Source organism: Ixodes scapularis, unplaced genomic scaffold, assembly GCF_016920785.2.
Source record: "Ixodes scapularis isolate PalLabHiFi unplaced genomic scaffold, ASM1692078v2 PGA_scaffold11__112_contigs__length_91849675, whole genome shotgun sequence".
Taxonomy (NCBI): domain Eukaryota; kingdom Metazoa; phylum Arthropoda; class Arachnida; order Ixodida; family Ixodidae; genus Ixodes; species Ixodes scapularis.
Window position 1 is genome coordinate 11,863,187 of NW_024609837.1, and position 26,625 is coordinate 11,889,811.

The 26,625-nt window shown below is 48.3% G+C and overlaps 1 protein-coding gene and 2 long non-coding RNA genes across 3 annotated transcripts in view; all 3 read right to left on the reverse strand.

Moving 5' to 3' along the window:
* LOC8039250 overlaps positions 1-26,625 on the reverse strand; it is a 48,861-nt gene that overhangs the window by 10,121 nt on the left and 12,115 nt on the right. The window contains exons 4-6 of the mRNA XM_040503050.2: positions 2,270-2,323; positions 959-1,021; positions 805-864 (exon numbers count right to left, since the gene is read on the reverse strand). Coding sequence (XP_040358984.1) covers positions 805-864; positions 959-1,021; positions 2,270-2,323 — 177 coding nt within the window. The remainder of the gene's footprint in view (positions 1-804; positions 865-958; positions 1,022-2,269; positions 2,324-26,625) is intronic.
* LOC120844404 lies at positions 12,742-20,692 on the reverse strand. The gene is made up of 7 exons (XR_006077414.1): positions 20,252-20,692; positions 14,416-14,505; positions 14,123-14,230; positions 13,774-13,879; positions 13,538-13,691; positions 13,085-13,451; positions 12,742-12,759 (listed from the first exon to the last, which is right to left on the reverse strand). It is a non-coding gene; the product is annotated as an uncharacterized LOC120844404 (long non-coding RNA).
* On the reverse strand, positions 18,277-18,884 carry LOC121834994. Its single transcript, XR_006077415.1, has 3 exons — positions 18,692-18,884; positions 18,459-18,548; positions 18,277-18,310 (listed from the first exon to the last, which is right to left on the reverse strand). It is a non-coding gene; the product is annotated as an uncharacterized LOC121834994 (long non-coding RNA).

Here is a 26,625-nt window from a genome sequence, read left to right on the forward strand (position 1 = left end):
GCACGCAGCAGTCGAAAGCAGAAACCTTCCTGCGTCATTTTGCCGAAGGGTGTTGCTCTGTGAACATTTGGAACTGTGCCACGTGGGTTTGTTTGGCCTCATGCCACAAGCATTATGGCAATCTCTTCGTAGGGCAAACCAAAGCGAGAGCAAAGATCAAATTCACGTCAAACTCGACAGATCTAAAATAGAGACCTCCAAAATTATTTAGAAGACGTGTCAGAAGGCGACGAGGTGTGCAAGGTGTTTTGACTGGCCCTCAATCCACAAGAATGGCAGAACGCCGTCGAAGTTGAAGAGAGGTCAAACAAGGCCGTCCTATCGCTCTTCGTCCTCCAGCGATGTTCCGCTTTTCCCGAAGCGCGAGTGCCACTTAAAACACTTCGCAAAATTTGCGTTTTGCACCGAGCCTGCCGAATCATTTTAAGGGTCTCCGTTTTATTTTTGCCGAGTTTGACGTAGAACTGTTGTTCACTCTCGCTCTGGTTTGCAGCCTATGGTGAAAACACCATTGTGCCCATGCACGTGGTCACAAAAACTTGTGCAGTGCAGGTTCAAATGTTCACAGGCTGACGCCCCTTGGTATAACGAGACTCAAAGGTGCCTTTCTTCGACGTTACCGCGCGCATCACCGTGCTGCCTTTTTTACGCTACAAAATCAGACCCAGAACTTTTATGATCACACCCCGTCTAAATTGTAGCATTCCCAAGTTTGGGAAATGTTAACAGTGGGCTCTTGAAAAAAGCGGGTGCTTCCGCGGTATTCTACGGTAGGCACAAAAACAAGTGTTGTCGGCAACCTACCTTTCGTAAGAGCAGGCACTCGGCTGTTAGGCTTCCAGTCTTCCTCGTAGCGTTCCGACTCTGCGTGCATAAAAAGAAGCGATATTCTTTCTAATAAAAATGATGTCTTGAAACGCACAACTACCTAAAAACAGGCATAAATTCAATGACAGACCCGACTTCACGGATGCAAGGTGGGTGTCAGGCTCTTCGTCCTGTTCAACGTAATCTGGTGGTTCTGAAAGTGAAGCCATGGGACACTAAAGTTCTAGCTCACACTAAAATACTACGCTACGCTAAAAGGCTTTAACGTGCAGCATATTGCAGCATAACCTCAAAGATCTTTCGTTGAGAGGCACAAGAAAACTAATTTTAAAGCTAATTAAACTATCTTTCCATGTGCACCTCGTGGAAGCATGTGGAGCCTATTTGGGAGGTAATCTAGCAACGTTGGGGAACTTGCTACATAGTCATGACGTAGCAAGTTCCATCGGAGCAGCGCCGCTCTTTGGAATTCAACATTTTCCTTCATAGCTTTCCTCAACTCACAAACCGCGCATTGTACCAAACCCTCAATTGTGTACCCGGACACAGCCCTTTTCCCCCAAGAAGATTAGCCCGTCTCTCAAAATTTGGACAAAAGTTACTTTTCCCACCCTGTTCACCCCTGAGCTGACAGTGCTGTGGAAGCTATGTGCTCCTTGGGCCAGCTACACACTCGTTATCCCACGGGTACTTCGAACGGCTCGGTTGTAACGCGTCGACACTATTGACACCACCACAACGCTGCCAATGCCACCAATGGCAAAGCTCATAACCACGCCAGCCTTGCTACGTTACGAATGCGGGGAATCTTTTTCTGTTTTTGTTTGCGCCGGATATTCCATGACGCATCGCGCTCTCTGTTCGCTTCTCTTCGAACGCTTGCTTGAGTGCACCAATTGGAACCAAAAATATAGCCAGTCGTTCAAAATAAAAACGGGCGATTATCATTTACGGTTATTATCCGTCGTGCTCGACTTACTTCCGAACGAAATTTGAATATTTCAATTCTTGTTTCCATACCCCTTTAAGCTATTGTGACCCATGATTTGTGTGAATTGTCACCCTTCTAAAAACGGTGACTAGTGGTTTTTTGTCCCAGTGCAAATTAATATAGATATTCTCAAATTATAATGTCGTCCAATTGTAAGAATTTTCGTTAGAAAAATGGAGCCATGCAAGTGCAGAAATCAAAGCCGCCAATGCACTGGATCGCTTCCTCGTAGGATGAGTAACTCCTCAAAATTACTTATCGTTCCCCTTCCCCAGACCAATAAACAGATGCCTAGATGGGGGTGCAACAGTCCATCCTATTTGGTTTGAAACTGATTCATGCTGCCTGTTTGATCGTATGAACCTCAAATGTTAGCAGCCCTTTTCATGCCACGTTTTCACCCGACATGAGCTGCTACATAGTGTGAAAACTGCTCACGCAGCAACGAACCTGTCTTGATAGTGCTGGCTGGCGTCGCACTGTCATCACTGGATCCACCCCAGCCTGCAAAAAGAGATAGGAAGAGGCTTTGTGAACAGAGACCCGCTGGAAATTACGATGCTACTAAGGGCCAGTTCTGAGCACAAAAGTGCTCTGCTTCCAGTGTTGGGTAGAGCACATCTAAAAAGTAATTTTTAATTGAAGTACAAAGTAAATTGGAGCACGCTTTAAAGGGATACTTCAACGAAATTTGAATTTTACCCGCCGTGTACAGAAATAGGTCGACTATGATCCACAATACTCGAAAATGACAACCGCACGTCCGTATTTTGAGCAGATGGCTGTATTTTTCGTTCTAAACGGCCCACTCTGGCAAGCAGTCGGAGAACAGCCAGCGGAGGCCACGTCACATCCGGCGCAGTCATGACGTAGGACGTCTCAATCAACGATTGGAGGAAAGCTGCGGCGAGGCTGACGTGATTATGAATTTCGTCACTTGGTGGCGTTCACGAGTAAAGTTATGTTACAACCTATACGTTTGACCTGCCTGCGGTCTGAACGGCCTCACAAGTCACAACCCGGCAAACACGGCCACCCTGTGATCCCAGTGTCCGTGAACCCACTAATCCCGTGCCAAACACGGTAGTCGGTTCGTGCTTTGTGTCGCGATGGCGTGTCGCGGAAACGGAAAACTTAGCGACACCAGCGAGGACGAAGACATCGCTTCTGCGATGGTGAAAGATCGCCGATTCGGCTTACAGCCGTACATTTACGACCCATCTGCGTCGTCTTCATCTGAAGGCGACGGGGACGGGCCGGACACGCCACCACCAGCCCGTCGTGTGGGCTCCGCGAATTGGTAAGTTTTCTATTTCATTCGCGATCAAGAAATATTTCATTTTTATTTCGTACATATTTTCGCGATTGGCAGGCGCGGCATGTATTGAAACGGCGGGATGTTGCTATGATATCAGGATATGCCTCCATCTTCTTGGTGCCGATCAAGGCTATGCATGCGCACTCTACCTTTACGAATTAGCAGTTGCAAAACATAGATACGCTGTGGCGATTGCCGGCGTGCGGTCGCCTCAGCCCGACAGGCTCCAACGCGCGAGCGATAATAATGGCAGTTTTCGGCACCGAAAACTGCCATTGTCAAAGTTTTATGGATGAGGTAGATGTTGCAAACACCTTAGAAAACATCGAGTAAAGTTTCGTAGTGCCCTTGTATTTCCGGCATTCATTCATTGAGCAAAATTTGTCCCAACAGGTGCTCTTGCAACAGCTGCAGAGCGATGCTGACGGACTACGAGTCCCTGTGCTGCCGAGAGGTTGACCGTGCAAGAGAGCTCTGCCAGGACCAGGGGGTGTCCTGTATCACCAAGCACCCCTGGTTCGAGCTCTACTGCCTAAACAGGCCAGTGCTGGACCTGGCGTATGTCACAATGCAATACTTCTGCCCTTTGGATGCGGGGAACCGGACCCAAGAGGAGTATGTATATTCAACTGATCAGTGGTGTAGCCAGGAATTTTTTTTCGGGGTCGGGGCCAAGGTGGCCGGGATGTCCACGACTTGGGGTGCGGAGAGGGGGAGGGGGTTCAAAATGCATGTGTATATTATAGTGTCAGCTAAATATTTGGGGGGGGGGGGGGGGGGGGGCTGTAGACCCCCCCCCCCCTTGTTGATTACACCCCTGCAGCTTATTGCAGTCATTCTAGTTGTTACGGCTGGCTTCCACTCCAAATATTCGTGTTTACAGCTACAAACACAGCGTTGGTGTCATGCTTTTTTCAGGCATTATGAAAAATCCTGTCTCTAAAATCAAAATCTTGATATGTGGTCATTTCACCACACTAGTAATATTGATAAATGTCATTATTCTCCTAAGTACAAGAAATTTATACGGTGTGCAAATATTTGAATATGAATCGAACATGAAGCTCTCAAATAATTCTATTTGCAAATCTGATTTCTCATATTAGGTATTGCGAAAGATGTGGTTGGTGCAGCACAAGCGAAATACTTTTTCCTTCCCTCCATTCTAGCAGGCTGTTGTATTGAACTTCCAAATATGCAAAATACATTTTAATTTTACCGGTCCACCCTGGTGTAGTGCGACAGGGTAAAGATAAATTAAAAGCAAGCTTTTGTGCCACTAACGGATACCAATTTTAGGGGGCACTGGAGCGTTTAAAATGAAAACATAGTTGGAAAGCACAATGTGTTACAAGAAAAAAAAATGTGATAGGCAATTTTATTTCAGTGGCCACATTGTTATGGCCCAATCAGCATGACTGACCACCAATAATGTTCAGCAGCTGGTACTGCACAGGAACTTGTATTTGAGCTTGTTACATACACATGGTATTCTATTCGATGATCGGTTCTTAATTCGATTTAGCTACTACGATTAGGTACTCGCACACCTTTCAAGAAAAAAAAAAGAATAACAGCAGTGTGCTTATCTGGTAACTGCAACACTGTGCATGTAAATAAACAGAATCAGACATCATTTATCTGTTAACTACCACACTGTGCATGTAAATAAACAGGGTCAGACATCATTTATCTGTTAACTGCCACACTGTGCATGTAAATAAACAGGGTCAGACATCATTTCAGAATAATTAGAGAGAGTACCCATGCTTTCAGAATTCCACCAAAAAAAGTTTATTGCTCTTTCCTACAATGACAATCTCGTTACCGTGAAACCGCACAATTGTCTATAGACCACAACATAAATATCGATACTGCAATGAAAAGCCCGAAAAACTAAATGCCAACAAACAGTGAAGATACACTTGTTCAAGCAGTATTAAATATAATTAAAATCCTTCTGCATACAAAATGTTGTTAGAAGTTCCCCATGCTACAGGACAGTAATGATGTAAACTGCGAGATGTCATTGGAGATTGTTGACACTATACAAACGCATAGTAGAAAAGGTCAGAAGCAAATAGTGATTAGCTTTTCCCTCTTTGCTCAGAGTTCAACGCTGGTTTCTGCCATCTCATCTCATTACAGGAAGTACCGCTACACGGCATACCACCAGTTCACCTGGTGGGTGCACAAGAGGCTGGGGCGGGGAAACCGAGTGGTGCTGCCCAGCTGCGTCGTCTGTCAGATTCGGCAAGAATTCCCGTCCACAGATGGGACATACAGCGGGTTCAAAAAATAAAAAAAGTATTGGCCACCTGAAGGACTCGTTTACGGCATGTTTTGTCCAGCCCTTCAAAGACACCTTCATCAATAAAAGACAGCAAATGTCACCAAGCTCTAGGCTCGTAAGTTTAGCAATAGGTTGCAACCTATGAACCTAAGAATGGCTTGCGAGGTCGTTAATGACTAGTAGGTACGATAACGTGAACAGTTAAGTTTTCCTGATTATAATGCGTTTTTCATTCAACAGAGCGGAACTTCACCTGTGCTTTTTCAGACTGTTCAGGCAGTGAAGAGGGAGAAGCTAAGTTTTATCATCTACCATAATATCTCAAGAGAAGACCCATCCCCAAAAGATAGCCCACCCTGATTTTCAGCATAACTTCTTATTATCCTAATGGCTTTAGTTGAACTCAATTTTGCACGCTGAAAGTTAGTCCACCCTGTATTTTCGCCTAATATGCTCTCAGTTTTACGTGGGCTGTCTCTTGGTATATTATGGTAAGTCGCTCCTATTTACTGCATAAGTGGTTTTAGTGATAAACATTTGATTTGCAAAAGTAGAAGTTAAAAACTAGCGATAGCTTATTCGCATTAACCGCACTGCACCGTGCGCATGGTGCAACACCGGCAACCAAGTCGAAGGTGTAGACAAATACATGTATGGTAATTCCAAATTCTCGTATATCTTTGTAGCAAGAACTTGAGCCTCCAGCAAAATTGGCGCATATATCCTGCATATGAGCTTCCATTCAAAGCAAAGCTGCATTTGTCCACAGAAAAGGCAGACTAACATAAAACAAAGTGTCACAGTAGCACCTGAAACTCGAGAATTCCGAGGCAGTCATTGGGTTCAAACGGTTGATTGATCAAAATGAAGTTGCAAGTGTTGCTCGCTGGAAGGACAAAACAAAGAGGTGGGAAAAGGCGGTGGTTCTTTGCCAATGAATGTAAGAAAATTTACATTTGTTATTAAACAGCTGATACGTAGTCACCTTGGAAATCACTGTCTAAACCAGATTTGTAACACTTGTGGTGATCAAGTCTTCAAGCAAGGCACAAAAATGCAGCTGGCAACTGTAGTTCATATGCTTGAGTAAGGTCCAGTGTAAAAAATACCAACCCACTTTGCAAATTAGTTAGTTTTTGTATCATCGTCATAGGATACACCACGGCTTTCACCATCTGCAGGATTATGACTGCTCACCACCAGATGACCAAGCAGCAGATGAGGATGAAAATCGTAATGACCAAGCGGAGAGCAAACTCCGTCTCCAATGGTCTCATTCCCAATGAATGGGCCCGTTCCCAGGTGGCTTGGGAGACAAGCAAGGGTACTACTGAGAAGAATCGCAGAGGATATGGCGTGCACACCCGAGAGAAGAGCAAAGTAGAGCTGAGAAGGACAACTACCAGTCTGCAAATTCCGTAAAAATTCCAGTAGTCCAATTGGTCTCGGATGCCTCCTTTGAGAATGCCATGGTCTTCAAACTACCAGCCAAGCACTGTAAAGAGCCACCTCTAGAGGGCCTCCTTACAAGCAACAACACTTCCTGCGTTCCATTCTTGATCATATTCATGAGGCAAGTTGGGATTTTTTTTTTTAACCCAACCTCCTTCCTATACCATCTGCCCTGTCCTCGCTAATATCAGCAGCCTCCGATAACCCCCTTTCTTGTCTTTTGGCTCCTGAAACATTTTTACTCTACTACTGCATGTGGCGATCAACTTTTTCCTCATGCAAAGATTGAAACTTTGAGCCTTTAAACAAAATCTTCGGATGCAAGTCGGCCAAGAACTGGCTTCTGTCATGTATCGGCTGGTGGCCAAGAGATAGCGTTGCCAGGCAAATGCACTTACCAGCGCTCTTCAAAAGCACGGGCCTGGGGCACGGTACGTGTGCACGGGCATTGGGATTCGAGGCACCATTAAAAAGCAACGTTTGGACGCTCCTTGGCGTTGTGCTTGGGCTTTACCCAGGATACATTACATTTTAGCGACGAGGTCGGTCAACGTCCAAGAACTACAGCGGGATGACCACCCAAGGCAAGCTGGAAGAATTCGACCAGACAGCTTCTACTGCAAGGCGAACAGAATAACAGATCCTTAAAAGAAAAGGGCCCTACTGCTTACACGTTGTGGAGCACAGACGTACAAAGTCGTGCGAGCACTGGCTGCACCGAGAACACCCAGAAGTGTCAATTTCGGTGAACTCATGGTGATGCTGCTTTGACCCGCAGCCGTCGGAGCTCTTCGGCACAACGAAGTTCCAGCGAAGAGACCAGCAGCCTGGGAGTCAATTTCCAGCTACACGACAGCCCTAAAGAAGCTAGCTGCTGATTGTAACTTTGGGATTCTAGTGACACAGGCGGCTGCAACAACTTCCAGTACCGCAGGCATGGGTTTGGCTACAACTGGAACGACAGCTGGTTCCGTCAACTTGGGAGCAACTGGAACTTCAGTTCCGGTGAGTCAACCAGTTTTCAACCCAACCATGCTACCTCTCGACGTCAGGCTGAGATTGTTTTGTTCGTGGCATAAGAGACGAGCATCTACAACAGAGTCTGTTTGCAGGGGCCAACTTAACGTTTCATAAAGCATACGACACGGCCGTGCGGACAGAAAGTGCTGCACAACATCAACGAGATTTGAAAACCCAAAAATCTTAGGTTTAAGCTGTCAAAAAAGCAATATTACTGCTGAAATTGTAGAAACGGAAAGACAAAACAAACTGTCAGAATCCCAGACGTGCTACCGATGCCAAGAACAGCATTCGGCGTTCTCGTGCAAGTTCCAAAATACACGATGTAACCTCTGCCCCAAGAAGGGGCATGTCAAAAAGGCTTGTTTCAAGAAGTTAAGGGCGCAGCACCAAGCGTGGATGACACACAACGTGGAACAGGACAATGAGACCCTTGATTCTGATGATGATCTTTCGGACAAGTCATGGAGCCTGCATGAGCTGAATGCTGCCTAAGGTCATCCTGGAGATTGAAAACCGAGAGCTGGAATTTGAGATAATTCGACAGATGCTTGCTCAATCATCAATGAAGCCACGTATTGTCCTCTGTAGCCCACGAAGCCCCAATCACTGAACCAGGAGGGAATAATCCTTCATACCTGGTCAGGAGAAATTTTACAAGTACTTGGAAAGGCGAATGTTTGCGTCAGGCATTGATTGAAACAATACATCTTGTCGTTGGTAGTGACACATGGAACCAGTTCCAGTCTTCAGGAAGAGACTGGTTCAAAGAGCTGAAGATTAGGGTCTGTGGAATTCACCTCCTCGGCACCAGAAACAACATTGTGAACATTTTGAAGGTACATGAGGATGTTTCTGATGCGAAGATCACGGGGCACAAGGGTCCGCCTGTAAACTTTGATTTAAAAGGGGACGCTACTGCCAATTCCCTCCAATCACAGCCCGTGCCGTTCGCACTGCGTACCGCAGTAGAGGTTGAATTGAAAACTCTCGAGAACCAAGGTATTTTCGAACCGACAAAGCACTTAGAGTGGGCTATACCGGTGGTAGTTGTCCGAAAGAAAGGCGGGACCATTTGGCTATGTGGAGACTACCGAAGTACGGTAAACAAGGAGGCGAAAGCCGCAGTGCACCCTATGCTGACGATTCCAGAAATCCTAACCAATCTGCAAAACAGGTTGGTATTTTCTACACTGGACCTTGCTCAAGCGTATCAACAACTACAGTTAACAACAGAAACAGCCGACGTGTTAACCATTAACACTGCAAAAGGCCTCTACAGGGTAAAAAGAATGCCATTTGGGATCGCCGCCAACACCAGCGATTTTCTATCGATTCATGAAAGCAGTACTACCTAAAATCCCGCGGATCGGGGTATACCTCGATGACGCTATCAGCGGTACGACCGCAGCAGAACATGACTCAACTGGATACAGTTTTGATGCGACTTGCTCAGGCTGGACTTCAACTCAAGAGGTGCAAGTTACGTTTTGCAGTGGAACAAGTTGTATACCTCGGATACATCATCGATACTGCCGGGATACACCCGACAGAGGAGAAACTGAAAGCGACCAAAGAGATGCCCGAACCAACATGCCAAACAATGCTGCAGTCGTTTCTTCGTCTTCTAGCGTTTTTCGATCGGTTTTTGGCAAACAGGGCAACAATCACGAAAGACCTCTACATATTTCTAGAGAAAGACGTCCCCGGTGAATGGCAGGAAACAAATTGGCGAGCCTTTAGACAGTTAAAGTATGTTATTGCACAGCGTGCAGTTCTCGCACACTACGATAAAAACAAAAGCTTGAGCGTGTCATGTGACGCAACCCTCTACGGCATCGAGGCAGTATTAGCTCAGCTAGATTCAGATAGAAACAAAACACCGATCGTCTTTACATCAAGAATGCTCATTAAGGTCGAAAAGGATTTCTTCTAACTGGATTGTGAGGGGCTGGCTACTATCTTTGCCATACACCGTTTTCATCACTACGTCGCAAGGCGTCACGTGAAAATTACTCCCAATTGGATCGTAAAAGGCTGGCTATTATATTCGCCATGGACCGTTTTCATCGCTAAGTTGCGGCGCATCACGTGACCATAACGACTGACCACCAACCACTGTTGGGCATCATAGGACAGGAGTCCCCAGTACCGACTGTGCTTTCACCAAGTAGGACATGCTGGTGTGTTAAGCTGGGAGCCTATGATTATAACCTAATCTCTAGACCAGGAAAGCGAAATTAAAACGCTGATGCTTTAGGCAGACTACCATTGCCCGAGACTGACAATGAGCAACATCCTTCAGGCAACGTACTGATGTTAGAAGCCCCGACGAAACCTCCCATGACTGAAAAGGAACTGGCCGACAACACAGTAGTGGATCCCATTCTTGCTGAGGTTTTCCGAACGGTCAAACACGGTGAAGTGAAAAAGCTGGAGCGTAGCGCAAGAAGCTGCATCAAGCAAGTGGAACCTTGGCCTACATCAGACTACCGAGTAAACCTAGAGCAGTGCTGTTGCACCAATGCCTGTTTATCTCCATGCTGATACGCACTAGAAAGAAATGGAGGTGCATCCTGGTTGCAGAGGGCAGCTGCAGCCTTGTAGGATGGCAGCGTTGAGCAGAGGTGCAGCACAACTGCCATGAGCTCCCCCACATACTCTGTAATGAGACATTCAAAGCAATTAAAAAATCTGCACCAGCCACGTACAAATATGAGCACGGGCATATACCATAGGTGCAGTCAGTCTTGCGCTTAGCAACAGTGGGTCCTTTCTTTGCTTTTGGATACTTGATGACCCACATCTTCTCTCCTTTCTTGGTCACCGCTTGGGGCCTTCCCGCATTTTCGTTGTAATGGAGGGCAGCGAGGTAGGTCCTGTACAAGATATGCATGACAAAAAAACACCTAAACAGGAAATAACCAAATTTCTTACACACCTGGCCTTCATGCTTCGGAAGCTGAAGTGGACCTGCTTCGGCGCAAACTGCAACAGAGTACTATGAAAGCACTCTGTTGCAAATGTCTGCGCCGATGTGGACAGTCGAGGAATGTCGCGAAGCAGGTGAGTGGAGAGCACGATCTCCTCCAGCTTCTGGTGCGCAGGGGACCCTACAACAAGAACGTGGGACATAGTGCAATGCAGAAAGCGTATTTCAAGCCTCACAAAAATAAAAATCTGTCCTTACCTTCTGCTAGCCACTTTTTCTCTAGCTCCCCATGCTCACACTCTGGGAAGAGAGGGTCAGCGTGGGTATGCACACCCACTACGTGTGCCACCAGAGACTTCCATTTTGGCAGGATGAGGTCCTGGTTGTCGACACTTGACCCAGCACACCAGTACAGATGGTTCACCACTGCCCTTGTCCAAGACCCGAGCTCCTCTAAATGCCGTGACTTGGCAGCTGCAGCCAGCTTTTTCTTGATGCCTGAAGTGAAATGTTGTAAACAAGGTAAACATGATGCATGCAGGGCACCTTTGGAAAGCCAACAGGCTCTTTTGAAACTCCAGTGCCAGCTGGAACCTGTCACGCATACTTCAATCTCTTTTTTACTAGCAGCAGCAACAAAGCGTGGCCAAAGCTGGCAGACCTTCTTTTTCTGGAAGCTGCCACAACGCCGTTCATATTTTTATGTCTAGATATACCAGGTCTTTCAGTGAAAGCTTTTAAAAATTACTGAAAATAGGTTATCTGAAAAGCAGAGAGGCAAAACAAAAACAAAGAATTTTGAAGGCTACCACCATGGTAGTAAGTAATGTAAAAAGTAAAAAGAAGCAACCAGCTTCAAGATAGTCACCAACAAACTCTGCGCCGTAATGGGTATGGTAGGACAGGTGCGTATAGTGATATCAAATTTCGAAAATCATACCCATTACAGTGCAAAGTCTGTCGGTGAATATCTCTAAGCCAGTTGCTTCTTTTTACTTTTTGTAAATTGCTTTAGATGACCATGGTGGCAGCCTTCAAAACCCTAATTGCAACATGGCCCTAAAAATTGCTAATTAGAAATTTAAATAGTCCATTTTAGTTAGTTAGATAGCTCAATTTTATATCTTTTGCAACCCTTAACACTTCCCACGGCTGGGGAAGTTTACATTTTCCCAAAGGCTGCCTTCAGGACCACTGCCCAAGCTGGTGATAGTCTCATTGGGATAGATGGAACCTTTTTAAATCTTACCCTTCCCCACATGCCAGCAATCAAAAAGGTGGCAGATATCTGGGTGTTCTCGTCCCAGCCAAGCATTGAGCTGGGGATGCCGGTCGGTTACCAGGATGGCCACAATCAACGAGTGGGCCTCAAAAATGCTGAGGGACCTCTTGAGGCCTTCCAGCTCCATATGATAGCTGCCCCCAGTTTCATTGGACTAAAAGAAACAAACGAGGACAACATGAAGCAGCAGAAACGAAACAAAATATGCCAGTTTGTACACCTCAATGTCTGAACATTGAGGTGCGTGTCTTTCCATTGCTGTGTCCAAGTCACAGTAAAGGGAAATGGGTGTAACTCACATCTCTCGATTTTGTAATTCACATTTCCACACTTTGTAATGATGATAACAAATTATTAAAAAAATTACAAGCTACATGGCCGAAAAAATGCTCAGCAGATATTTACCTAGTTGCAAGTATAACATTATATGCTTATGGCAGCATAGAATCTGGAGCACCTATAGAATTTGTGTACATACCTGGACGGTTTCAACGTGAATGACCTTGTTGTCATCGGCATCAAGCATCGTGTAGGAGCCATACTTGGCCGAGTGGCCAGGTGAGTCTGCTCTCCCGTCAGCGGCGATGGTGAGGTGCCTGCCTGCAGCAGCTGCGAACAACTCGTACTGATGCTTGTTCCAGACCTGGTTATGAAAAATACAGGATAGGCAACTGGGCTTGAAACAGAGACCGAGTTTAAATTAGGTCACATTTTCTTTACAGAATCTACTATTATGTCTTAATGAATGTGTTTTAATGGTTCGAGGACCAAATTTGGCCTACAAGACCAACACACGAGCAGAAAGAAGGAATTTCAGCCATGGGTTACTCCTTTCCAAACCAGGAACGAAACCACTCGTTTCTGTAGTAAACAGTTTCTAGGCCCACTTTATTGTGGTCACGAGGAGCAAAGAGCACAGGGAAAACATGGGGGGGGGGGGTTTCTGTCAGTTTTTAACTTCAGAGTACCTTTTCGATTGAGGGCAGGAGAAAGGCCTTCTGGATGTTGAAGAAGGTGCCATAGGAGAAACAGACAATCCCCATGCTGGTGAGTGTTCTGAGTGTCTTCTTTACGCAGCTGCCACTGAACAGGATTGCCGCAGCCATTAGGATACTCCCCACCGGCTTCCGCTTGATGATGGGCTGGCTGCACCAGTCATTCACGTGTCCACTCCGACAAATTGAGTAGACTTGCAGGCTGCAGCCAACGACACTCTTGTCCACGTGGATCAGGGGAGCAGCACATACTTGGCACTTCCCCAGGAGAAGGTCAAGGCAAGACTCGAATACAATGAATTTCCTCTCCTTTACCAAAGATGGTGTTTCCCTCTCAAGCCTGCGACACAAAAACCAACATCATCTCAACAAACTGTCTAAGCATGATAGATGATCTCATAAATTCTTACACGACTGCATACGGACCTAACAGAGCTGTCCTCTGGTGGACAATACGTAGGGTCATCTCTTTCCAGTGGCTGCTTCCCTGATACACCCAGGTCTTCTGAATCAGAACTGCACAAAAGGGGGGTCACAAAGTGATGTCTGGGAGTTGCAGGGCCTCAGGGAACTCCTAAAACTAACACAGAAATAGGTGGAGAGGTTGTTGCCAGATGGCGTTCAGATGCTCTAGGCATTGTAGGCCCAAGACCTTTGCATACCTCTGTTCTGGATCACCACAGTTTGACGAGGAAGAGGTCTGCGGCATAATTCCAGAAAGCTCCGTCTGCACTTTCTTGTTCCTCGATGGTATACATGCTTGTGTACCTAGCAAAAAATCTAAGGCATTAGAAATGTGCTCCATTTAAATATAATGAATGGGTTTTTGACTTAAACTCTGTGTGCTAACTACACCAAGCTCTCTTTAACAAATACCAAACATCTGCACAGCTCAAACATCGAGATATATCTGACACCACCTCCTTCTCAGTTTAACTCGCTCAAGTAGAATTCGAACAGAATTAAAATGATTCTCGTGTCAGTATATTTAGTTTACATGAATGACCGTACCTGCGTTTCTGCCGAAGCCTGTTGTCTGCGTCATCACGGACCGTGTCTCGTAACGTGACGATGCTGAAAACACAGGATGTCTAGCAGCAGTCATTGCTCTCAAGGCTGCTGTAAAGTAAACGAAAAGCAGAAATAGTCAATGATTGAGAAACAAAGGAACCTTTGTAGCAACAAAAGCGCTGTGTAGATGTCAAACGTGACAATCACTTTGCCAATATGAAGAGGCCTTTGACGGTTTTGCTCGATACAGGTGACGCAAAAGAGTATAGTCCCCCTTCGGTGTGCTTGCATACCTGTCTGGGTGCGGGCGTCGTCAGTCCATATCAGAGAGGTGGGGGAGGCCACAGGTGGACGCAGAATGGAAACCAACGCACCAAACGTACCTATGGACATATATCAATCAGCGTAAAGGTGCATGATTGAGCGACAAGAAAACTTTAGAAGCAACACAAGCACTGTGTACATGCGTCTGGTGGTTCTGCTTGAAGCAGGTGACACTACGAAGTATAGGTCCCGCTTGGAGCACCTGAGGGGGGATCGGTGGCCGAGTGGGCTAGCGCACACCAGCTCAGAGCACGTGGAGCGAAAGCTCGCGCTGCAGAACCCAAGATGCTGGGTTTTATCCCCACCCCTGCCTGTTTTGATCTGAATGAGCATCGTACCAGCGTGCGGTCGTGCATCACTACTGCGTGATGTTCGTTAAGGACCCCAGGCTAGTGGCTGTACTGCACTGGGTAAATTTCTCACCTACAGCTGGGAGACAAGTCGCCCGTTGAGGTAGACCAAGTTCTAGACTTTATAAACATACACACAACCCAATTTTTTTTTTTTCTTGAAGCACCTGCATACCTGTCGGGGTGCAGGCTCCATTCGTCAGCGTCAAAGCAGTGGGTGAGGCCGCTGGTAGAGCCAGCCTGGAACCCAACGCTCGAGGGGCGCCTATGAACAGACATGAATCAGCATAGAAGTGCATGATCGAGACACAAAAAACCTTAGAGCAACATTAGCACTGTGTGGATGCGTCTGGCAGTTCCGCTTGAAGCAGGTGACACCACGCAGTATAGGTCCCATCGGAGTGCCTTCATACCTGTCGGGGTGCGGGCTCCATCTGTTCGTGTCGGAGCGGTCGGCGAGGCCGCAGGTGGGCAACCCAACGCTCCAGGGGCGCCTATGAACAGACATGAATCAGCATAGAAGTGCATGATCGAGACACAAAAAACCTTAGAGCAACATTAGCACTGTGTGGATGCGTCTGGCAGTTCCGCTTGAAGCAGGTGACACCACGCAGTATAGGTCCCATCGGAGTGCCTTCATACCTGTCGGGGTGCAGGCTCCATTCGTCCGCGTCAAAGCAGTGGGTGAGGCCGCTGGTAGAGGCAGCCTGGAACCCAACGCTCCAGGGGCGCCTATGAACAGACATGAATCAGCACAGAAGTGCATGATCGAGACACAAAAAACCTTAGAGCAACATTAGCACTGTGTAGATGCGTCTGGCAGTTCCGCTTGAAGCAGGTGACACCACGCAGCATAGGTCCCATCGGAGTGCCTGCATACCTGTCGGGGTGCAGGCTCCATTCGTCCGCGTCAAAGCAGTGGGTGAGGCCGCTGGTAGAGGCAGCCTGGAACCCAACGCTCGAGGGGCGCCTATGAACAGACATGAATCAGCATAGAAGTGCATGATCGAGACACAAAAAACCTTAGAGCAACATTAGCACTGTGTGGATGCGTCTGGCAGTTCCGCTTGAAGCAGGTGACACCACGCAGTATAGGTCCCATCGGAGTGCCTTCATACCTGTCGGGGTGCGGGCTCCATCTGTTCGTGTCGGAGCGGTCGGCGAGGCCGCAGGTGGGCAACCCAACGCTCCAGGGGCGCCTATGAACAGACATGAATCAGCATAGAAGTGCATGATCGAGACACAAAAAACCTTAGAGCAACATTAGCACTGTGTGGATGCGTCTGGCAGTTCCGCTTGAAGCAGGTGACACCACGCAGTATAGGTCCCATCGGAGTGCCTGCATACCTGTCGGGGTGCAGGCTCCATTCGTCCGCGTCAAAGCAGTGGGTGAGGCCGCTGGTAGAGGCAGCCTGGAACCCAACGCTCGAGGGGCGCCTATGAACAGACATGAATCAGCATAGAAGTGCATGATCGAGACACAAAAAACCTTAGAGCAACATTAGCACTGTGTGGATGCGTCTGGCAGTTCCGCTTGAAGCAGGTGACACCACGCAGTATAGGTCCCATCGGAGTGCCTTCCTACCTGTCGGGGTGCGGGCTCCATCTGTTCGTGTCGGAGCAGTCGGCGAGGCCGCAGGTGGGCAACCCAACGCTCCAGGGGCGCCTATGAACAGACATGAATCAGCATAGAAGTGCCTGATCGAGACACAAAAAACCTTAGAGCAACATTAGCACTGTGTGGATGCGTCTGGCAGTTCCGCTTGAAGCAGGTGACACCACGCAGTATAGGTCCCATCGGAGTGCCTTCATACCTGTGGGGGTGCGGGCTCCATCTGTTCGTCTCGGAGCGGTCGGCGAGGCCGCAGGTGGGCAACCCAACGCTCCAGGGGTGCCTATGAACAGACATGAATCAGCATAGAAGTGCATGATCGAGACACAAAAAACCTTAGAGCAACATTAGCACTGTGTGGATGCGTCTGGCAGTTCCGCTTGAAGCAGGTGACACCACGCAGTATAGGTCCCATCGGAGTGCCTGCATACCTGTCGGGGTGCAGGCTCCATTCGTCCGCGTCAAAGCAGTGGGTGAGGCCGCTGGTAGAGGCAGCCTGGAACCCAACGCTCGAGGGGCGCCTATGAACAGACATGAATCAGCATAGAAGTGCATGATCGAGACACAAAAAACCTTAGAGCAACATTTGCACTGTGTAGATGCGTCTCGCAGTTCCGCTTGAAGCAGGTGACACCACGCAGTATAGGTCCTATCGGAGTGCCTGCATACCTGTCGGGGTGCAGGCTCCATTCGTCCGCGTCAAAGCAGTGGGTGAGGCCGCTGGTAGAGGCAGCCTGGAACCCAACGCTCGAGGGGCGCCTATGAACAGACATGAATCAGCATAGAAGTGCATGATCGAGACACAAAAAACCTTAGAGCAACATTAGCACTGTGTGGATGCGTCTGGCAGTTCCGCTTGAAGCAGGTGACACCACGCAGTATAGGTCCCATCGGAGTGCCTTCATACCTGTCGGGGTGCGGGCTCCATCTGTTCGTGTCGGAGCAGTCGGCGAGGCCGCAGGTGGGCAACCCAACGCTCCAGGGGCGCCTATGAACAGACATGAATCAGCATAGAAGTGCATGATCGAGACACAAAAACCTTAGAGCAACATTAGCACTGTGTGGATGCGTCTGGCAGTTCCGCTTGAAGCAGGTGACACCACGCAGTATAGGTCCCATCGGAGTGCCTTCATACCTGTCGGGGTGCGGGCTCCATCTGTTCGTGTCGGAGCGGTCGGCGAGGCCGCAGGTGGGCAACCCAACGCTCCAGGGGCGCCTATGAACAGACATGAATCAGCATAGATGTGCATGATCGAGACACAAAAAACCTTAGAGCAACATTAGCACTGTGTGGATGCGTCTGGCAGTTCCGCTTGAAGCAGGTGACACCACGCAGTATAGGTCCCATCGGAGTGCCTTCATACCTGTTGGGGTGCGGGCTCCATCTGTTCGTGTCGAAGCGGTCGGCGAGGCCGCAGGTGGGCAACCCAACGCTCCAGGGGTGCCTATGAACAGACATGAATCAGCATAGAAGTGCATGATCGAGACACAAAAACCTTAGAGCAACATTAGCACTGTGTGGATGCGTCTGGCGGTTCCGCTTGAAGCAGGTGACACCACGCAGTATAGGTCCCATCGGAGTGCCTTCGTACCTGTCGGGGTGCGGGCTCCATCTGTTCGTGTCGGAGCGGTCGGCGAGGCCGCAGGTGGGCAACCCAACGCTCCAGGGGTGCCTATGAACAGACATGAATCAGCATAGAAGTGCATGATCGAGACACAAAAAACCTTAGAGCAACATTAGCACTGTGTGGATGCGTCTGGCAGTTCCGCTTGAAGCAGGTGACACCACGCAGTATAGGTCCCATCGGAGTGCCTTCATACCTGTCGGGGTGCGGGCTCCATCTGTTCGTGTCGGAGCGGTCGGCGGGGCCGCAGGTGGGCAACCCAACGCTCCAGGGGCGCCTATGAACAGACATGAATCAGCATAGAAGTGCATGATCGAGACACAAAAAGCCTTAGAGCAACATTAGCACTGTGTGGATGCGTCTGGCAGTTCCGCTTGAAGCAGGTGACACCACGCAGTATAGGTCCCATTGGAGTGCCTGCATACCTGTAAAGGTGCTGGCACTGTCTGTCCGCGTTATTGCAGTGGGGGAGGCCGCAGGTGCAACCAGCCGACATGCCAACACACTTGGAGTCACTGGAGAGATGCAAGAGAGAAGACGGAAGAATGTTAAGGGGGTGTTATTGCTTTTGGCCCAGGAGTATGGGCCCACTGGTGCAGCACTCACAGCCCACACATTGTTACGTTAAAAGACGTTCAAGTTACGTCAATAACCTTACCTGTTCTAACGGCTGTTTCTTCTAGCTCGTTTGTAGGCTCCCAACATGTGTCTGCACCTCCGACCAGGAAGTTGGTGGAATCACGCAGAGGTGCCTGATGCTCAGGGGAAAATAGCATATGATTTACTGGCCATTAAGAAAAATAAAGTGCATGGAAATTTAGAGAGGTGGATGGTTGTCGTTGCAGATACGCTCTACATTGTAGGTAGGAAATCCAGCCAGTGCAGTACTACCGCTACCCCGAGGTTTTGAAGGGACGTCACATACTACTGATATACTACCGCATGCCAGCACAATGTTTATCCAAGTTAAGACTGGTAAGGTAGGGGTCGAACCCTAAATCCTTGAATCGCTGCAGTGCGTGCGTTCGATCCGGCGCTCTAACCCACCTTGCCAAAGCTCTTCGATGATGAGCGGAACGGCTTGAAAAAGAAAGCACGATCGGCCACGGCTGAACCGCATGAAAGCGATTTGGCGAGCGATGAGCTAGGCTATCGCTGGTCGCTGTCGCCTGTCGCAGTGTTCGGTTCTAAATTCCCTGAACACTTTGGTCATCGCCTGGAGGTCGCTGCGTGCGATTTGCCTCGGCGAGTGACGAACTGAGCGACAGGTCTCCTGGAAAATCGCTCACATGCTGGATGAAACAGACAAGCATAAACCGCATGAAAGCGACTTGGCAAGTGACGAGACAAGCAACGGCAACCCGCTTCGCTGTTGCTCGGTCGGTCGCGCGAGGAGGCAAACCGCATGAAAGCGACGGGGGCAAGTGGCCAGGACGGTGAGCGACGTTTTCTAGAAGAATAAAGCTATACGCACTATGTCGTGCACCTCGATCGGAAATGGCTATAAACACTACGCAGAGAGCTGATGCCATCATGCAATTTGGGTCACCCTTTTCGGACGGCGTGTGTTTAATTGAACCTTACCCCCCTTGCCTGCGTTCAAGCCGCTTCGCGGCGACACTGTGCGGCTGCTAATTGCAAAACTTAACCTGTACACGCCGCTTCGCGGCGTCCAGCCGGCAACCCAAGCCCCGCTGTCCCCTCCTGCACCTCCGGAAAGCGAGTCCCATACCATTCAGTTCTGCAAAATTTCGTAAATATCAATCCTTATCTTTTTTTTTTTTTTTTCAGTGTTATTTGTAGTAAAGAAATGTCTTAAACATCGTAAATGCCCTACAAAAAAAAAAATAGTGATAAAAAAAAAAAAAAAAACTAAGGAAACGTCGCCCTCATTGGGGATCGAACCGCGGACCGCTGCGTATAAAGCAGACACCTTACTATCATGCTACGCCACCTCTTTGGAAACTCGCCGCTGATACGAGCTTCGCGTAGTGCGCAGGGCCATTTCCAGTCAAGGTGCACGACGTAGTGCGTATAGCTTTACTCTTTCCAGTAATCTAAGAACCGAGCGATGCGACTGGCGACAGTGAGAAATCTCCGTCGCTCGTCGCAGACTCTCGACGCCGTCGCTCGTCTCGTCACTCGCTAAATCGCTTACATGCGGTTCGGCTTTCATTGCAGAACTCGGAAATACTCGACAGACAACATGCTCCCTTACCACTCTGCGTCGCTTGTCAAGGGGTTCGCTGCGCTCGCCAGATCTCCGCTTCTTTGAAAATAAACGGGGCAAAACTCCTGGTTTGAGTTGTACGTTCCTCACCGGGAAGCCCAAGGACTCCATCACCCTGGGGCTTCGCACGTAGTCCTCATCACGAAAGTGATAGGAACACAAGCGATCACTCGTAGTTGGAAGCCACGCCGGGGAGGACGGTCGTGCGAGCCGGATCCAAAGCGCACGAAGTTGTTCGTCCTTTGGGAACTGGTGAATAGGTTTTCCGCACCGAATCAGGAGGTTGCCGCAGTCCTCTACCGCACAGTGCCGCACCATCTCGGCATTAGAACGCGACAGGATGATCTAAGCGTTCTAGAGACCGAGGTACGCAAGCGATCGGGCCACCACAACTCAATGCAACGAGTCCACCGTCGCCATCGTCGGGAAAATGGCGAAGGGGTGAAGGCAGAGCGGCAGAGCAGGCAGCGAAGGCTTGATAATTGCGTTCAGAACTAGAGAAGAGACGTAGTGAGCCGTACTTCCGCAGAGCGGCGCTGCTCCGTTCTTCCAGGAGACAACCCGTGAGACGACCTAGGTCACTTCCCGGCAATGTACCTAGACGGACATTCCAAACGAGGCGTTCGCGACAAACACCAGGTGCTGTTTGGGAATCGTTTAATTCGTTCTAAAATTCGTTTTCGTGACTTTTTTAACAAGATATTGGTGTGTTCGATGTGATACTGCTACTTTGAACACATATAGACCATAAAATAGGCGCCAAAATTTCGTTGTAGTATCCCTTTAAGTAAGGTAGCAAGTACACAGAGCTCAACATACTTGAAGTGAACTACCATAAATACAATGAACTTTCAAAGTGACTTTTGAACACAGTCTTTCATGATGCCGCTATATCCCCATAGTTTCCCATATTTCCAACTGGTACACATTTCCCCAACGGCAATTAAGGGCGTGTCAGTTATTTTCAGAAACAGCGGCGAATATTAAATAAAGCAAAGTGGCAACATACTGCAGTAAAATCTCAATAAATCTATCACTGTTTATTCGGAACCCCGGAAAATTCGCAGAATTTCCACGGTCCCGTGACTTCCCACGAAAATATGACCGGATAATTTGAGCACTCCGCACAGAGAAGAGAGTGAGCGTGACTCAAACCGGCTAGTTCTCGATCGGTCGTTTTCGGGCGGCAAGAACACGAATTTCGAGCCGCGAACTGTTTTCTGGGTAGTTGGGGTCTTATATGTCATGTACAAATAAAAGCCTTGGCAAGCATAATTACCCTGTCAGTGTCCCTCTAAGGGCACCGAGGTGAGTCGGTCGGCATGATATTCACAGACTACTTAAGCATGGAAAAAAACGGGTAAACCTGCTACGCGAACCTTGAGAGCAAAATCGCCGAGTGTGACAGCACAGATTAAAGAACGACGATGAGCTGCCTAGGGAACGTTATACAGTTGCTGAATGTCGTCTGTAGCTTTGTGGAATGTAACGACGGCGATTCTGTGATGCTGCACCTAGTTAGCCTTCTTAAAAAAAATGACGGTCAGCGCCGCTAATTATAGAACCCGGGAGTCCCATATCGCCAACTACTTTGGGTGATGTTCTGTCGTTTCGACTACTTATTTTGAACAAAATGCTTCCTTCAAAACTTAGGGCTTCGAGCACAATTTTTTGTTGTTTTCTTTTGTTTTTGGATAATTCGCAAATCCGCTTAATTTGCACATTTTTCGCCGTCCGACGGACTTCGAACGAGGTTCGACTGTGGACGTTTTACTCTCGCTGACAAACTGTTTAACAGAATCAACTTGCAGTCGAACCCGGATATATCAAATTCAAAGGGGATCGTAGAATAGTTCGATACATCAATAATTTGATATACAAAATATATTCAATTAAGCTCAAGTTGACATTCCCTGGCGTGTCTGCTAATACTAAAGGTCGCGACTAACGGGAGCTCACCAAATAGAGAATCCAAGAGCTGCTAAATACAGTACAGCATAGTTGGCGGAGACCACAAACACAGCAGAGCTCAGGCACGATCCAACCCCCAACGCGCTTTTGTGCGCGCATAGGCCGTGCATATCCCAGAAATTGCGTATTTCGTGACATTGCGCTGATTCCTTGCTTCTTCGGGACGCGTGTAATAAAGTTGGATTATTGCAAATTTTTCTGAAGGTGCACGGAAACGCGCTGTGATGCAATAGGGTGCTGCTCACCCAGCCAATCGGTGGAGGGCACTAATTCCGGCTCCGCGTTTCTTCGCCGTCTAGTGCAGATGCTCTCCGCTTGCCCGAAGCCGCACCACACCGTCCTAACCAACGCGCATGGTTGAGACTCAGAAAGTGCACCGGAAACAGCAAAAACGTCACGAAATACGCAATTTCCGGGGAGCGCACGTCGTACGCACGCGCAAGGACGCGTTGGTTTGGATTGTGCTTTACACGCTCACCTGGCCGGGACCTCCACACAACATGAGTAGGGTTCCGTGTTTTCGGATAAATCCGAAAAATACTCGCCGGTAAATTTTCTATCAATTCGGATTCATCAGAAAACTGAATTTCGAGGTCACAGCAACAAAATAAACAGCAAAAAAACAAACAAAGAGAGTTTTAGAATTAAACTTTAGAAGAGCACAAGGTCAGTGGCCCCGAGGAGATTCCACTACAGTTTGTTTCATTTGAAATCTAGAACTACTGACAAAAGGGGTTTGCCTTTTAGCATGTTGAGGTTCATTTGGGACAACGGGTGATGGTACCCGAACCTTACTATCATTTTTTTTATTTTACTTTTTTTTTTTAAATTTTACGCAGTAAAATAAACATAGATTTCAAAGAATTGAGAATATAACAAAAATAAAACCCAATAAACCCCGAATCCCCAGCGAAAAATAAACTCCGAAAAATACCCTCCGAATTTCACGAAGACTAAACTCCGAAAACACAGAATCCTAAGCATAAGCAAAACACAAAAATAATAAAAAAAAAAAAAATGAAAGAAAAACGGAAAGGCAAGAATCATAAAAAAAAACAAAAAAACATTGATCCATAAAAAAAAAGTTAAGCAAGCAACAAAAAAGCTCATAATTTCAAGCAGCAAATAAAGAAACGAAAAAAAAAAAAAAAGGTCAAAGCAATAGACCCTTTCCGAAATTCAGTCTGGCCACTTTGATCACTATCATCATCTGTTGAACGGCATCTGTGCCATACCAATGGCGGCCTTCTAGGGACTGATAAAGGAAGACGTTGAAGATGCTCCTAAGCGGATCTTGCGAGGCCTGTACATTTGGGGGGTCAGCACAACGCGAAGTAGGAATGGAACACAAGAGCTACGTAAGCGTTTATTTCTAATAACTAGATTCAGTCAATCTGTGGACGGCACACAATCGGCTTTAAAGCACTTTGGTGTATAGAAACTTCTCGAGGCATCTGAGTGGGTAGCAGCTTTGTTCTGAATGCAGGTTCTTGGTCACCATTGAAATGAAAGTGATCGAGAAAGAACTCACACTGAACAATTCCTCGCGTGCCGTTGACTAGCGAAAGTGACGGTGCTGATACAAGTTCATTTCTGCCATTGATATGGCAAAACCTAAACTGCTTTACAAACCACCAGACGGCACTGAATTTCGGAAAGGGTATATAATGGCAAAAGAAAAGTGTCAAACAAAGGAAAAGGAAGCTCATAAATCCTAGCAGCAAAAAAAAAAATATCGCAGAGCCTATCCATACCTCGGCAAACCTCACTCATGAGGGCCCTCACTCACCCTCATCCTCACAGGTGAGGTGAGGGTGAGTGAGTTTCTGAACCAGGAAAATTCATGAGTATGAGGGTGAGTGAGGGCCGTGAGGGTGGTGAGGGCCGTGAGGGCGGTGAAGGCCGTGAGGGGTGTGAGGGCCATGAGTGCGTGAGGGCAGTGAGTGGCATGAGAGGCGTGAGGGCCGTGAGGGTGGTGAGTGCATGAGGTGTGTGAGGGCCATGAGTGCGTGAGGGCGGTGAGTGCGTGAGGCCCCCTTCAGATCGAGCATCTTTCTCAGCAATTTTGGTGTTAATGACTGGTTGTTCTCTAGCTTTCCCTAGATCGAAACGAATTGCTGAGATCGGGTCCGGCTCGAAATAGGCAAGCAACTCGAAGCAAATCGAATACGTTTGAAGCAGCTGCATCCAATCAGGGACGCAAAAGTTTCACATGATACCTCGTGCCGGTGATGATGACACCGAAAGACTTGGTTCTGGTTTGAAATCGATCGTTTTTTGGAAATAAACTGTTTCAGAAAGGTGCATTAGTATTCTTGACGAGATTTAAATGCATAAAAACACGTTTATAATGTGTAATTGTGTCTAAATAGTGCAAGAAAAATAAAAATTTATGATGACGATGGCAAATTGCAGCAATTGGTTGCTGCGTATGATCGCGGGCGGCCCGTGTTGCTGGTGTTGCGACGTAAAGTTTCTGGGCGAAATTGCCCCATCTGAAGCTGGCCTGAGTGGCGTGAGGGCCATCAGTGCGTGAGGGGCGTGAGGGGTGTGAGGGCCGCAAGGGCGGTGAGTGGCGTGAGGGCGGTGAGTGGCGTGAGGGCGGTGAGTGGCGTGAGGGCGGTGAGGGCGGTGAGGGGTGTGAGGGCTATGAGTGCGTGAGGGCGGTGAGGGCGATGAGGGCCGTGAGGGCGGTGAGTGGCGTGAGGGCGGTGAGTTTCGTGAGGGCCATGAGTGAGTGAGGGCCGTGAGGGGCATGAGGGCCGTGAGGGTGGTGAGTGCGTGGGGGCTGTGAGGTTCAGTGAGGGTGAGTGAAGGGCTGAAGGTGAGTGTGACTGTGAGGGTGAGTGAGGGGCTGAAGGTGAGTGAAGCTGTGAGGGTGAGGGTGAGTGAGGGGCTTAGGTGAGTGTGGCTGTGAGGGTGAGTGAGGGCGACCTAAAATGCCGACCTCTGAGCCTATCCACTTTACGTGAAGAGGGAGGACCCGCGAAGCTGTTATCTCTACGACGACGACGGGCAATGCGTTTGCGCTTGGCATCGGCGGCCCGATCTTCGTCGGTCCTTTTTGCCCGGCGACGACGTTCACACTCCCGCTTCTGTTGCCGCTGATGCTCTAGACGGGCACGTTCTTTGTCAGTGAGTGGAGGATCAATCGAAGCCGATGGACCCACACCATCGTCTGCACCCCGTCGGGTCGCTGCGCGTTCGGCTGCTCGACGCTTTCGCACAGATTTGCACTGTTGAACGCGACGACGATCCTTGTAGGCGCGCTCTTCCTCTTCAGAGCGAACAACACGCGGCCTGCCCATGGGGTGCCCAAAGGAAGCAGCTGATAACGTCGCAAGGAAATGGCTATGCCAAGAGACGAAGGAACACGGCCATTGGTTGGTAGCAGGTTTTACAGCGACGTTAGAGCGAATTGCTATATTGATTGAATAGAGCCACATACATACATAAAGGCCACGAGCTCTTTCAATACACGCCGTGGTAAGTTTTAACCCCAATTTTTCGAGGCACACCTCGAGGACAGTTTTTAACGACTGAGCCCAAGTCTCCTTATCAGCGTCGCGGAAGCGAAAGAAAAGAAGGCTAGATGGGCGCATTCTGCCCTTAGCCTCGTCGCAGCGCAATCTTAGCCGAGATAAGTCGGTGACCGTAGATGATAACAAGGGATCAGGGGCTCACTATCTAATAATGCCCAGGAAGGCTGATTCACGCGGGTCGCCCCCTCCTTTTATTTATACTTGCTACGACCAATCAGAACGAAGGAGCGCAATTTAAACGGGAGCTTTTTTGTTAACATCCATGGACGCATTTTTTCCCCAGATCTTATAGCACGTAACAGCTTCGCTGTAAAAACCGGGCAGAGCAATGACGGCTAAAGAAAAAAGGCAAACAAAGATAAGGAGTTCAAAGTGCGATGGCACGTCCGTTGTTGTCCACACACTAAACTTGCCAAAGACTTTTTTTTTTTTTTGGGGGGGGGGGCTTAAGGAGTTGCACAACATCAGCAGTGTTGGGGGAAGGGCGCGGGCTACCTTTCCGACAGCGGGCACGGGCGCTCTCGCATGCGTGCACTTCCCCTTGCTTTTAACCATCCTCCATTTTTTTTTTTTAAATTTTTTTACTATTGTTTATTTGTTGCATATCTTCCGGCGTGTATGTTGGCCCGGCAATCTTCCAGCCACGCAAGGCAAGCATGTGCTCGCCACCGGCGCAAAAAAGCAACAGACAGCCCCTCAAAAAAAAAAAAAAAAAGATCTTTTAGTCTTTCTGTTTTGGTGAAGAAGGAAGACCAGCGAAGCTGTACTATGGTGGGAATGAAGTAAGGGTTGCGATGGCGGCAAGCGGACAACCGGCAAACACAACACTCTGGACGGCTACCCCCATCT